This window comes from Hippoglossus hippoglossus, chromosome 3 (assembly GCF_009819705.1).
Source record: "Hippoglossus hippoglossus isolate fHipHip1 chromosome 3, fHipHip1.pri, whole genome shotgun sequence".
NCBI classification, from domain to species: domain Eukaryota; kingdom Metazoa; phylum Chordata; class Actinopteri; order Pleuronectiformes; family Pleuronectidae; genus Hippoglossus; species Hippoglossus hippoglossus.
Genome location: NC_047153.1, coordinates 20,921,445 through 20,935,304, shown reverse-complemented (window position 1 = coordinate 20,935,304; position 13,860 = coordinate 20,921,445). Strand labels below are relative to the sequence as shown.

Below are 13,860 nucleotides of genomic sequence, written 5' to 3'. Positions count from 1 at the left end.
ACAACCATTTATTTATAATGTTATATAATAATTAATTAAAAAACTGTGACTAATTGTAGCCCAACAACACAACAAGTAACACAATTAATTTCGCTTAAAACAATATCACAGTATACACATGCTCAACTAGACAAAAACAGTGATCTAGGTGTGCTGAGGATTATCCGTCATGATCGAGAGAAACGACAGAATGATAAACCTCTCCAATGCTTAAGGATGGAGACAGAGACACACCCATCTGTGCACTGATGTATACCATCCAGATGTTGCCTCAGAGGACATCCTGCACAAAACACAAATACGACTGCAAACACACCAACGTTCAGTTTGCAACCCCCAGTGGCTCAGAGTTAAAATACCTCTGTGAGGTGCAGACACGCAGCGGCTGTGAGTACAACCAGTGAAACCACTGATCCAGTCCAACTACTCAGAGCACACGGGGGATTAAACATCCTCTGGTCACAACAGTAATTAGACACCAGCCTGGTTGTGTTGCACTAAGCTGCACTGTAATGCCAAAGCCCACAGTGGCTTACATGACCATGTTTTCAAATAAAATCCTCATATATTTCTTTTTAAAAGATGATAATGTGGATTAATAGGTTACGAGTGTCATGTTTCACATTTAACCTGTGCATGTCGGTATTATCTGCAGTGATTCTGAGCAGTGGATAATCACTTTGGATCCAGACATCATAGGGTCAGGTGGTGTAGCCTTTTGTGTGGGGAAATACCGTCTGCAACAATCTACTCGGACTCGTCGGAAAATTACCTTCAGTTTTGACAGCTGGCCCAAGTCCTTGGCAGCACTGAAGATCATCTGAGCTCCCTGCTGTTGGAGAAACACACATTTTTTTTGGGGGGGGGGGGGTTATAACAGAATAAAAAAAGAAACTGAATATGACTATAAGAGCAAACTACGAAACATGATGCATGTGGCGAACATAAAGTAATTTCTATGATTTCCACCAAGGTTTAGGAAAACAACAGGTTGACGTGATGGAATTAAAGCTCCACGTGTGAAGACTTAGAGATGTCGTGTTGTTTCATCTCCTGTACAGTAATTTGTGTGTTATGAGGGAGAGAGGTGGACAGATGGAGAAACTGGGAGAGAGAGAGAAAAAGAGAGAGAGACAGGTGGAAGAGTGGAGGGGGGTGGAGGGGAAAGTCCAACAGATAAAAAGAGCAACAGAAAAAGGAAAAGGGACAGAAAATGTATCAAACTCACACTCTGGTCACTCAGCGGAGGGAGAACAATGGTTCTCTCGATGGTGTTCAGCACGATTTTCCACAGCTCTTTGAGGACTCGTTTCAGCACTGTCTTCTCACAAATCTTGGCAAATAACATCAGACTGCAAAGCGGCAAAAGAGAGGCCATTTGTCAGGTCAACTCTCAACAAGCACGAGCCTCAAACTGAGCCAAACGCGGCTGAAAGTGATGACAAATCATAAATAACAATATTGAGTAAAGAAAGAAACACCTGTGAATCGTAGGATAAAAGAAGCAGCTTTAAATGCTTTAATCTTGAGCTATTGTGAGAGCAAGGACTGGGAGACGGGGGGGGGGGATTTGGTATCTCCATTATAAAGAGGATTCTCTGTAATACTCCATTGGCCTTAATGTTGTTCTGACAAATAGTTGACAGCGATTGAGCTCCGGTGAACCATATCATCGCTATTGTTCTTTCAAAAATGCCTCAAAAGCAAATACGGAACCAGGGCTAAAATAAAAAAAAACATTAACAGATATGGAGATCGTTTCTGTTGCAAAAACCCATATTTGTTCTCATACTGTCCTACTAGAAATGTAAATATAATTATAGATGATGACCTCAGCCTTCACAGTGTCTGAGGATTAAACATCATTGATGAAGTGATCAACAGGGAGCAGGGAGTCAATGGTTTGTCATCCTACGCATGTGTCAACAAGTCTGCGTTCAAACAGATAACAGCATCGCATGAGAAAGAGTCTCCTCTTCATTTAAATAGAATCACTGTGTTGACACAGCAGCAGGGGTGCAGACACACACGCCTCCAGCAACACAAGCAAAAAAAAGAATAGAGTGTAATCTGGCAATAAAGTTGAACCTGGCTCCTGCAACCGGTTTAAATAAGTAGAGTCTTGGTGTATTTGTAATGTGAAAGCTGTATTTCTACTGTTCACCTTTTATATTACTGTCTCTCAGATACCTGACTGGGCACTTTTTCGGTCTAAAATCCCATCAAGACTTTCTGCTGTGCTATAACTTGGAAATAATTGTTTTGTTTTTCCCTTAACAAGGCACAGGGGCTTCTGCTGTTTTCATTAACTTGCAGATCTATAAAGAATACTCGTAAAAATGTATAAGGTGGTACTTGAGTTTTACGCATGTGTGGTACTTGTGTTTCAAGAGGACAGGACATACAGTGGAGTGGATAGAGGCCTCAGTTAGTCATTCAGTTATTAATAAAAGCCACAAGTTTTAATTAATAAAGATAAACTCAGAGATGAGAGATGATCAACACTGACAGATGACTCATATCATCAGGATGAAACTATCAAACTTGAAGGCAATGAGGCTACACCTGTGTTTGCTGGAGAGGGTCACACTTATTGCTTCTGTGTCACATGTGGAACAGTAGATACCCACTTTTTATCCAGAAGGTCCATGAGAGGCCGGAGGACTGACTCTGCATCCATGGCAGCGTTGCTCCCTTTGGCCGGCCCTTTCATCTGCACCAGCTCCTGGTTCATCTGCTTCACACAGTCCTCGATCACAGGTTTGAAACTGGGTGAAGGAAAACAACATCAAGCTTGATCATTTTTGAGGAGGTGCAAGCTCGCTCCTGCTGGTCCTATTAGAGCATTGGAAACCTGTAAAGAGCAGGGGTGTCTTTTGTTCGAGCAGGAATGTTTAGCGACCTGCTGAGCTCTCTAAGCACTGTGCACAGTAAGTGCTCGAGTCAATTACAGCCTGTCTCTCAGTAGCTAAGCAGTCTTGCGGTGCAATTTCTCTGACGGAATATGAAAATGAAGAGAGACATTAACCTTAATTAAAAGGATCTCATATAGAAACACGCAAGACTCACCTGGAGCCGAACACTCCGCTGAGCTCATCCAGCACCGTGTTGAGTCTATTCTGCAGCTCCTTTAGCAGATCGCTGGCCTCTGCGTCCAGCTGTCAGTGAAAGACAGTCAGTTACTACATCGTTACACTCCATACATTAGCCCGCACTGACTAGAGCTATGTATCTCTGGAGGATGCCTCAACTGGGGTGGGGGGGGGGTGTTGGGCAGGAGGACGACAGGCACAGAGGAGAGTAACCTGTCTCGCTGGTGGCCTCCCACTCATTCTGCCTGCCATCTGTGCCGAGCGACGTGCTGAATACAAATGGCTGGCTCACCTCCGAACACAATGATGACTGCTTGCCGAGTCATGAGACACGGTGTCAGCAAAAGAGGCATCCAGCGCTCTCCAAAGGGAACGTTTTTGTGCACTATTACACATGTTACAGCAGAAAGAGTTTGTCAGCTAGTTACAGCTCAGGGCATCAACTTGCGCTGACATATATACGCATATATATGTATCAAGTCTTGTATCTATGATCCGATGTTCAACCCTTTGACTGACTTTATATTTACAGGAATAAAATTCACACATGTATTAAACAGCATTTATGTGCCCATGCATGGTATGTGTTGGGTTTCTGCAGTGCCATAAATATGCATGTGATGGATGTCCGGATATGTTGATGTCTGTGTTCATCCATGGTTTTGGGCATGATCTGAGAAGATGCATGGGCGCATATTGGATATTTATGCTGTGTGATGTGTGAGTGTATTTGTGCCAGCTCCTGCATGTATGATGGTATTTTGTTTGTCTCAGTGCTCATGATTTACATGTACAAATGTCCAAATATTGATGTTTTGGATGGAGGTGGAGGTCACACGTCGCTGAGGCTCAGTGCCCGAAGTGGATGTGTGAGGCCAGGCACCGCATCACATGCATGACAGTTCGTCACATTAGAACCGATAAGCCATGGAGCCGTTCATCTCACACATTTTAATGGCGGATGGCTCAGCTGGGAAGCAAATGTGAAGACTAAACCTTTAATGGACGTTGTTATTCTGCAGGCAAGCCTCCAACTGCAGCATGACTGAGACACATTTATATAAGTGTGTGTATTTTTGTTCACATGCGCACTTGCTCATACTGCTGTCACTTCAATGGAAGAGATTGCAGCATGCAAGATCGTTCTGTCACGGATAAAATTGCTCATAAAGGTTAAAGATCTAATTTTGCTGTTTGAGTAACGGATAACATCTCTTCAAGTGATAGCAGAAAATACTGCAGGCCATGGTCTTTTATCAGCCCCCCCTGTCCGGGGGAAAGTTTTAGACTGAGCTCTAATCTACAGCCTGGCAGTCTCTGAAATTGAGATTCTCCAGTTTTTTTCAGGAACACTGTAAGTTAATGGAAATGCTGGCAGAAGGAAGTTCCCCCTGCTCTCGGATAAACCATGGCACCTGTCATCTCCTGAGACGAGAAAACTCCGTACTGACTCCGTGTGGTACCTGAGGCTTCACTCAAATGTCTACGACTGCAGTCCTTTCAGAGAGGCTTTTATTCAAATGTCGTTGCAGACATTTCCATGTCTGTCTCTCCTCTAGTGTAGTCTGAATCGAAGATGCATCCTCTGAAATGTCAGGTTAAATGTATATGAAGGTACTATGAATAGATCCCATGTCTAATGTCTTTCACGTTTCATCTGCACTGTGAGAAAGTAGTTTAAGTTGTTAAAAAGGTGCACTCAATAATGTGAGGTAAATTTAACACATTCATTGGACTCATTGATCGATGGAAGGTTTCATTATGGCGATCGAACTTTATGCAAAGGAAACATTATTTCTAGGATCTAGCTTCGGGCTTCACCATGGCAGCTTGTCTCCCTGGACACTGACCGGCCTCCAGAGTCCTCCACAGTGTACAAACTCTCCCCTGGCTGACAGCCTATCAACTGTAGCTCAGCTTTGCTTTCCTTTCCCTGTTTCAACAATGCATCTACTCACTGGCAGAGCGGTTATTCCAAAAAATAGTTTGCTCTTCACAGTGCCAAGTCAATAAATGTTTGACAAACCGTCCTCACAAAATGAGAAACGCATATTGTCAAACAGGATGACACCCAAAATAAAGTCTGATATCACACCGGGGAGATCAGTCTGTGATGATTCCATAAATGTGGGCGCAGTGAGAGATTACTGCTAATCTCTGTTATTGGTAATGCTATGATAACAACTCCTGGTAATTAGACTGTCTCTCTGTGAGTTCATCACTGATAGGAAACGATTCTGTAATGAATAGGCTACTCTGCAAAGGGAGGAAACTATTGGACATCTTTCACCTGAAATACACTTTAGCTGCATCACTATCATTCAGGAGAAATTACTTGAAATGCTCCGAAAGATAAAGCCTGATTGTCCATTAACCGTGAATATTCACACTTTGACTTTTGGAGGCAATGTAAAGACTTGTGGTGCCGTTATTCTTCAGACAATAATGGCCTGGGAGTGAGCCAGGGTCTAGATCTGCTAACTGTGGGGAAATGGCAGAACCTCAGCAGAGACAAACAGCTGGAGAGATTTGTAAGTGTTTGAGATGCTCATTAAACACAGTTTGAAAAATCGTATATCCAAAGCATTTCATGGCTGCAGCCTGGGGGATGGATAGAGATGATCAAAACCACAGCCAGCAACCTGGTGGGCCTCTGCCTCCACTCTTTGTGTCAGGGACCAAAAAAAAGGGGGTAATAACGAATTATATATAAATACCACACCTCTAAATTAGCCATGGATAGAGAAGTGGCGGACAGAAATAAAGCAGGCTAGATATAAAGATGGGATCGGGTGGGTTGAGCCACTATTCCCGAGAGCGCCTGGGATGGTGAGCTTGAGCAGCCTGTCCAGGGGGATGATGGGTAATTCAGATTCCGTATGCTCTGTGGCACATGCTGCTAGAGGGGGGGGGGGGTATAGGGGATGAGAAGCGCAGGAGCGTGAGGGGTGGTGGGGAGGCACAGGGGGGAGGGGGCGTGCTTGTTTTATTCGTATCATTTGGTAAATGGCGGGAAGGGGTGTTGACGAGTCCTATTGCACACACCTTACAGAAGGACACAACCCCCTCCTCCTGGAGACAGAGAGAGAGAGCACAGAAAGGAAATGGGGGGAAGCAGAAGACACAACGACAGGAGACAAAACGCAAGGCAAGACAGGCATTAGATACTGGAAGAGAAACATGCGTGTAAGTCATAAGAAGCCGTGGTGACTGCTTCTCAGGTTAGACTGACAGAGTTGACAGGTCAACAGGGAAAATATTCAACGGTGCTTCACACCCAACACAAAGAATTACAAAGGTGGAACTCAATATTTACGAAAAATGTGAAGGCAACACGTTATACACAGGAGGATTAGAGATGAGGGAAACAGTGATGGGAACAAAGGATGGGGTCAGAAAGGTGATACCAACAAACTCATGTCGGATTAGTCGGTTTATTAGTAAGAACATAACGGAGGGGTCAATTCACTTTCACTGAAGTTTCATCTGAAATCACTCACATAACAATGACACAGCATTTATTTCTCGGTGGGGAGCAGATCTGAGACTTAATTTGCATCACGCCTGCTGAAGGTTCTTTTAGCAACACAGAGAATCCTTTAAAGCCCTGGGGATGCTGTCTTTTAGCCAACTTTGTGGTTTGACCTTCCCCTGGAAGGACGCACATCTTAGCAGCTCACATTATCATAATTTTATAAGGCAGAAAGTTAGATGCTTGTTTTACTTCTCTGTTTTAGAAAACTCAGTTGAACTGAAAGTGCATTGCCTCAAACGTCGACGCAGACATAGCAGACACATGCACATGCACATAGGTAGGCACAGACCTGTTTTCCTCCCATGGACTCAAACATCTTCTCCAGTTGGACACGGAGCTGCTGGATGTTGTTGAGGAGGATGCATGGCTGTAAGAGTACAGTGAATAACAGTACTGCATTATTGTGTAAAAAAAACTGGTACGCTACATTTCCTAGGGGCGCTGTGCTGGAACAGTTGCGGGCTTGAGCGAAAACACATTGTAAGAACAGTAAACTCCATCAGCTATGGTTCCCTGACACTTCATCTATACAGAGATACAAGGCTTCATACGCAGCAGTCAGCAGGGAAATGCAAGACAAACTACAACAGGCAGAGAAATGTCTGCACTGAATATATCAGGTATTATCGATTCTCAGCTCCACACAAAGTTTAACGGATGACAGACATTAATCACACGGCTTTTTATGGAGGCTGAGAGTAATCCTTCACAGTTTTCAGTCAGTCGCACATTATCTACATTATCAGCCCCAACAAAACAACAACTGACAAACATACAACACCCCAAAATTATGACAGTGGTAATGGATAGCACTAATCATAATTATACACCCCACAGGAGCTAAAAGCAGATAATGACCCATAGTGCCTCTGTAGTAACACACAATGATTTACAGGCACATCTGTACGAGGGTGATTAGATATTCAAAATAAGAACTAAAACAAATTGAGATTTACCACAGCTTCATGTGTCTAACTCTCTAACCAAAACCTCAAGATCAGAGGTTCTCCACTTGGGGTCACTCCAGGTGGTCGCACAAGGTAACTTAAAGGTTTCTCAACAAATAGATCTAGTAGTGTGACATTTGACAATTTTTTTCTTTTTTTATGTAAAATATACCTTTACCTCTTAAAGTAAAAATAGCCAGTATCCTCGAGCAAACATTACAATTCAAATTTTGTAGTCAACACTTATTTATTTATATTTAAAAGCCCAATAAACATGTCAGGTGCGATGGCAATGGCAATTTTGTAAACATTTGGTTCCAGTATTGTTTGCATGCATGTTTACTGACATGCAGTTTTCTTCTTCTTTGTTAGCACATTGCTGCACATCTTGATGTGTTGATTTGTGCCACCATTGGTAGGAATTATTTATCCTGTGCCCACACATTTGTGTCTTTAGTAAGTACTCATAGAAAAACTGCTCTGTGGTGCTAGAAGTGGTCTGGAACATCTAAAATGGTCATGAGTTGCAAGATTGGGAACCACTGCTCTAGCTCCTCATTTGCACTTCTACCACCACTGCTCTCCTCTATGTTTGCTTGAGTTTGTTGACAACATACGGTCTTGGTAATAGATTGCAATGGCATGTGTCAGTTATTGTACATGTGACAGTCTAACAAATCACAGATAAGGTTTAATTTAATGTAATCCTGCCACTGCTCATCTACTTTTGCCATTCCTTCCTTTTCTCAGTTATCATCTTCAGTCCTGTCTCTAAAAGGATCAATTCACATTTTCTCTGGGACAACTGTAATGAGACTGTCAATGCTGTAAAAGAAACGTGTTACCTCTTACTGCAACTTTAAAGACCAATGTGGATAATTATGCCGCCCACAAGGCTCTGGGTTTGGTCAGCCGTCACATTAAACAATTGTCAGAGAGCCCAGAAAATACCAATGGCTTTTCCTCATCAGCTACGGGCTGTAAAATGAATAATTGCAGCTCTAAGTTAAGAGTATTGCTAAAATCAGGACAGGGCTCAGTTTAGAGAAGCCTGACTGTCTACTTAAACATTTTCCCACATGGTCTCCATGCCAACTGGTACCAACGGTTATCATGGAAACACCATCATCAGACTTAACACATCTGTATTTAAAAAAAAACAAAACACTTTGTTCTTTACATTTGCAGACTTTGAGTGGGCACTTACCACATTCTCCTTACTCAGATGTAATGGAAAGTCCTTGGATATGATTGCAGCATACTGCAGAAGAACTTTGTTGATAGTCTGTAGGGAGCGAGAAAACAGTTTTATAATAACAGCTTGTCAGCTCTTCTTTTATTGAATGTCCGGACCTGAACTTGAAAAACTTAAAGCAGTCACGAGATAATATCAAGATGATTTCAAATGGAATTAATATACCAAAGAGTCTCGTTAGATTAATGTCAAACTCTTAAAGTGGGTGTTATTACTCCCAGCAGGAGTATTCAGGGCTCAGTGGGGGGCTTTTCCAAAGATGCTGACCTTTGCAAAGCGGCACATGAAGTGAGCCAGAGCCTGTGGGTTCGGACACTCCAACTTCTTGATTATCTCAAAACTCTGGTTTAGTTGAGTAAACACATCCACCACCGAACAAGAAAAGAGGGCGTGGTCTGAGGTTTGCTGGAACTGTGGAAAGAAGGAACAGTATTAGAGACGGCGGGCGTGAGAAGGAAGAGAAGGGTGAAGGGTTGGGGAGAAAGAGGGGAAAGACAAGAGAGAAAGACAGATGTTTCTGTTGTCTCAGATCTCAAGACCTTTAAGCCCTTGATCATGGTGTAACGTTGGAGAGGACATTTCATAAATGTTTCAATTACTCTGGGACTACATCACAGTTTCTGTAGCATGGTGATGTACTGTCAACCATTTATAGTTAATGAGTGAATCCTTGATTTACACATAACTGTTCACATTAAAGCCCCTACAAGGAGTTATTAACTGGTTATGAAACAATCTTATTTGAATATTGCTGCCAACTTAGCAACTTAAGACAATCAGGAAGAAAATTGGCTTTTTCTATAAACTATTCTCTATATCTGTGGTCAGGACGGATTGCCCGTGATGTCATTTGCGGCAGTCAGGCTGGAAAATCCTATGTTTAGGCGGAGGGAGAGGAAACGTGGGAAACATGGGAAACGTGGGAAGCGAGCCAGGCTACGCGCTAGGATAAAAGCCAAGGCTAAAGGCTAACCCATACAGAACAGCGCTCTCGAGTCTGTTCCTCACCAACTCGAGGTCTCTTACGAACAAGATGGATGAGATCAGAAGGAGATACACAATACATTACCTCATAGCTATGCATCCTGCAAACAGCTGTGATGGTGTGGTTTGATATTCCATACTCAATGCTAGTCTACTCAATGGCATTGTGAAATCAGTTACAATAGTTTTTACTGACAAATGGGTTCATATTTTATGTATCTTTATTTATATATGAATATGTTCAGTATTTTGAATTTTAACCCCCTCCCCATGTTGTGCTTTGGTACGTGAACCCAGTAATCGCTCTCAGTTGCAATTGGAGCTGAGAGAGACAGAGGTATGAGAAGAGGATGTAAACTGATACAGTTGTTGTTTCATGTTATATCATGACAGCAAAAACAATCTAAAGAGAGCTGCAGTGTTGTGGTGTTTTCTTGGTGTGTGTCCTGAACTCGCTACATGTGTGTCTCTTTTTCACTTCTTCCGAAACAAATGCTCATGCTGTCTGGACCAAGGTTTTCCCGACAGGTGTCAGTGAAAACACTACCGCTTATGTCCACAGAGGCGCCAAAATCTACGAAATTGAAATGTTCCTTGTAGGAGCTTTAACGTATCTTTTGCCAAGTCTAGAAAACTTTGTTACACCTGTGAAGTTTCCTTTATGGGTATTGATTGGCTTTATAGTACAGCTAACATGTGTGTACAAATGTGTAAATAAATATAGCTTTTTACTATTCAAATTAAAATATCAAAAGTGTGTCACTAATGCTGTTGAAAATGAACACAAATGCAAAGAAATGTGCAAAGGTGCACCAATAACTTGCCATCATTTCTGTGCCACATTGCATAATATTCCTCAGAGCATCATGTTTTGCTTCCTTCATAAATGTTTTCTGGTCTTGTGATGTCACTGTGAGAGAAGTTTTTTTTAACCCCCACTCCATTTACTCTGGTAAACCCAGTCTTTGGAGGGAGTGACTAAGAGAGCAGCCTTAAGTGGCTGTGTTGGTTAAATATAAAGCTACACATTGAGAAATAATTTAATGCTGTACTCACTCCGTCTTTCTTGTCCCTCTCCAGTGCTCCGTTTAAGAAATCCATGGCGACATCCTCGTTCTCATCAAGCCACTGAATGACAAATGGCTCGAACCACCTAAAAAAGAAAAGCCTTCTATCATCGTGGGGTCAAATCACATTTCATCCGTCTGCAGTACAACATCAGTGAGAGTTTACTGCATGAGAACACATCAGAGACCAGGGCCTTTTGGTTATTCAAAATTTATTGAGGAACTATTGCGTTTTAAGGGAAATGTGATTTTTGCCAAGGCTGCACTTCTTTTGAGCATTGATATCAGGTTTCAGTTTGTGGACAGTTTGGACTGCAAGGCCCAGACAGAGGACAGCAAAGGACAGGCTGGGCCGGATTATGTGGCTAAGGAAGTACATTTGTTAGTGGAATTGTAATGCTGTTCTGTCTGTTTCACTTTGCCATTTCTTTGTTTAATATAGTGCCTGAGCTTGTCCTCAGAGCAATGGATGTCCCCTAAAACTGCTTTGTACTTACGGTAAGGGCATCTGCTACGGGAGGGCAGGCCAATAAATCGGGTGGGTGTGGCGGCAGAAAACGAGAGGCAGACTGTGTGTGTGTGTGTGTGTGTGTCTTTGTATGATGTGTATGCCTCTGGAAAAATCAATCCTGCTAGAGATGGTGTTTGAGTGACAGTGTTGGAGATGGGGAGGGCGAGCCATTACTCTGATAAACTGACAGGATGGGAGAGAGAGAGAGTTGCGTTCGCTGCTTGCATTACACATTTATATTCCAGTTATTTGTTTTGCAATACGTGCTTATGAATTCACTATATAAATTTGTTCGCTAATGAAAAGCAGTTTATGATCGGTGTGTTTTCCGCGCACATAACAATTGTGCCGATTCAGGCTCCAACAGGAACTGAGGTGAGGCCTCTTCACATTTAAATCCCTGACCATTAAAAGATCTTTCTCCTGAGGGCTTGCAAGTAGCAATGAAATATTAACTCGAGCTACAAAACAGTCTCATTTGGAGTCCCACAGAGATCTATCTTTGAGCCACTACTTTTGTATTTTTAACTCATTGACAGCAAATATTATTTAAATAAATAAACATTATGATAAATATAACTTGCGAGACATAAGTATTTTAAGTTTGATTGGTGAGGATGAGCAATAATTAGTGGCAGAAGTGGCCAATAAACATGTATCTATCAACCAGATCTGTCTGTTAATTTATTCAAAGGGAAATATAATTTTATAATGAAGCTATTTATCATTTAACTTTTTCTTTGCATCAAAATTCTCAGTTCTGATTAAGAAAATCTTTATCTCTTAGATTCCTTTTGCCTTATTAGTTAACTGCGGTGTTACAAGCAACCCGTTCATGTTTTATATATATTCCCGTTGATTCCCGTTACAGTGTATCTTTTGTACATACTAAAAATACATGTGAATACATTTTGTGTGAAAATGAGAAGACACGTACAGAGAATACTCAGGAGGAACACCCTTGAAAGCCGGCAGTTCGCGGACGTACTCATTATGGAACCATTTGACTTTGAAGTGAAGATTCATATATTCCGTACTTTTGCATAGGCGATGCTTATCATGCTCTGTAATGAAAAAAAAACAAAACAAGAAACACAGATGTTAGCATGTAAAGCATCCATTAACAACACGATTCTTATAAACCATAACGAGTCTCAAACATCAGTGTCACTGGACATACCAAACAGCATAGTAATGTAATCGCAGTTATAGTACACATTATATTTCAATTAAATTCAATATTATTTTTAAAGTGCCAAATTATAATATGCATTATCTCAAGGCACTTTACATGCAAGGTCTAGACCTTAAAAATGATAACCCAACAGTTCAGACAATGACAAAGCACTTGGATGACTGGTGAGAGAAAAAACTCCCTCATTAACTGGAAGACACCTCTAGCAGAACCAGACTCAATGTGGGCGGCCATCTGCCTTGAACAGTTGGGGTGAGCAGAGAAAAATGGGGAGGAGAGGGGAGATGGGTGGAAAAGAGGGGAGAGAAGAGAGAGAGATGGGGTAGAGGGGAGAGAGAGACCAGGAACAGTTGTGTACCACCAGGTTTCAGCTCTGACTGACTAGTTGTTATAATGAAAACAATATGAGTGATAATTATGGATGTAATGAATTATATTCTTATTGAGCTGTGTAGAGTACTCGGGAACTATATATTTCAATAGGAATAATTCCACAGCATTATTGTGCACTGGCAGAGTTAAGTTTACTTTAAATACATCATTATTTTATTATCATTTATAGCACTTTAATTATTATTGTATTATTTACGTTGCAGCTGCATGTACCTTTGCCACAGATTAATTAGTTCCCACATCGTTTAGAGGGGGACAGGTATGAATGTGACAGAGCCTCGTGCAACAGGAGAAAAAAAGAGAGCTGACTGTTAACACGGAGAGAGTTGAGTTGGGAAACTGTTGCCGTGTTGGTGTGGACCAAAGAAGAAGAATAAAGAGCTGTGCATAAAGAGAAGTTGTAGCCCGTTTGTTACCCACTGTCCAGGAGAGCTGGAGCACCTTACACACTGAGAAAAGACGGTTACAGTAACTTGTAAGTCAAAACTGCAGCATCAAACATTTGATATATAAAGTAATCAATTTGTTGCATGCGTTTCTTTTTTGAAAATCTTCCCTGCAAAAAATTGTACATGGCACAAGTGTAGAAACACACAGAGAGCAAAGTGCAAATGTGTTGATGTGCATAAAATGGACCAAGGTAGCTGTGGTCGCTTTAAATCTGACATCTCAACAGACTTATATATAGTGTGAAGCTATCAAAGAATGAGACAAAATCCCAGCTTCCAAAAGCCTCCAGCTCTCTTCAAAAGGAAGGAAGCCATTGAATGACTGCGAACAAACTGAAGCCGCGATGGATTAAGACTTTCATGTCGGCTGACATGGCTGCTGAGTCATTCAGTCAAGCTCACTGTAGACATTTCAAAACAATTAAACATTTC

At 41.8% G+C, this 13,860-nt stretch overlaps 1 protein-coding gene across 5 annotated transcripts in view; it reads right to left on the bottom strand.

Moving 5' to 3' along the window:
* The window catches only part of LOC117756388 (protein unc-13 homolog C-like), a 103,348-nt gene that overhangs the window by 15,212 nt on the left and 74,276 nt on the right, over positions 1–13,860 (bottom strand). For 4 of the 5 annotated variants that reach the window (XM_034576875.1, XM_034576884.1, XM_034576899.1 and 1 more), the window contains 10 exons: positions 12,329–12,455; positions 10,870–10,966; positions 9,097–9,240; positions 8,782–8,859; positions 6,917–6,994; positions 6,138–6,164; positions 3,070–3,158; positions 2,631–2,768; positions 1,229–1,352; positions 773–832 (listed from right to left, as the gene is read on the bottom strand). In XM_034576875.1, coding sequence (XP_034432766.1) covers positions 773–832; positions 1,229–1,352; positions 2,631–2,768; positions 3,070–3,158; positions 6,138–6,164; positions 6,917–6,994; positions 8,782–8,859; positions 9,097–9,240; positions 10,870–10,966; positions 12,329–12,455 — 962 coding nt within the window. The remainder of the gene's footprint in view (positions 1–772; positions 833–1,228; positions 1,353–2,630; positions 2,769–3,069; positions 3,159–6,137; positions 6,165–6,916; positions 6,995–8,781; positions 8,860–9,096; positions 9,241–10,869; positions 10,967–12,328; positions 12,456–13,860) is intronic. The other variant, XM_034576892.1, reaches the window with a different exon arrangement.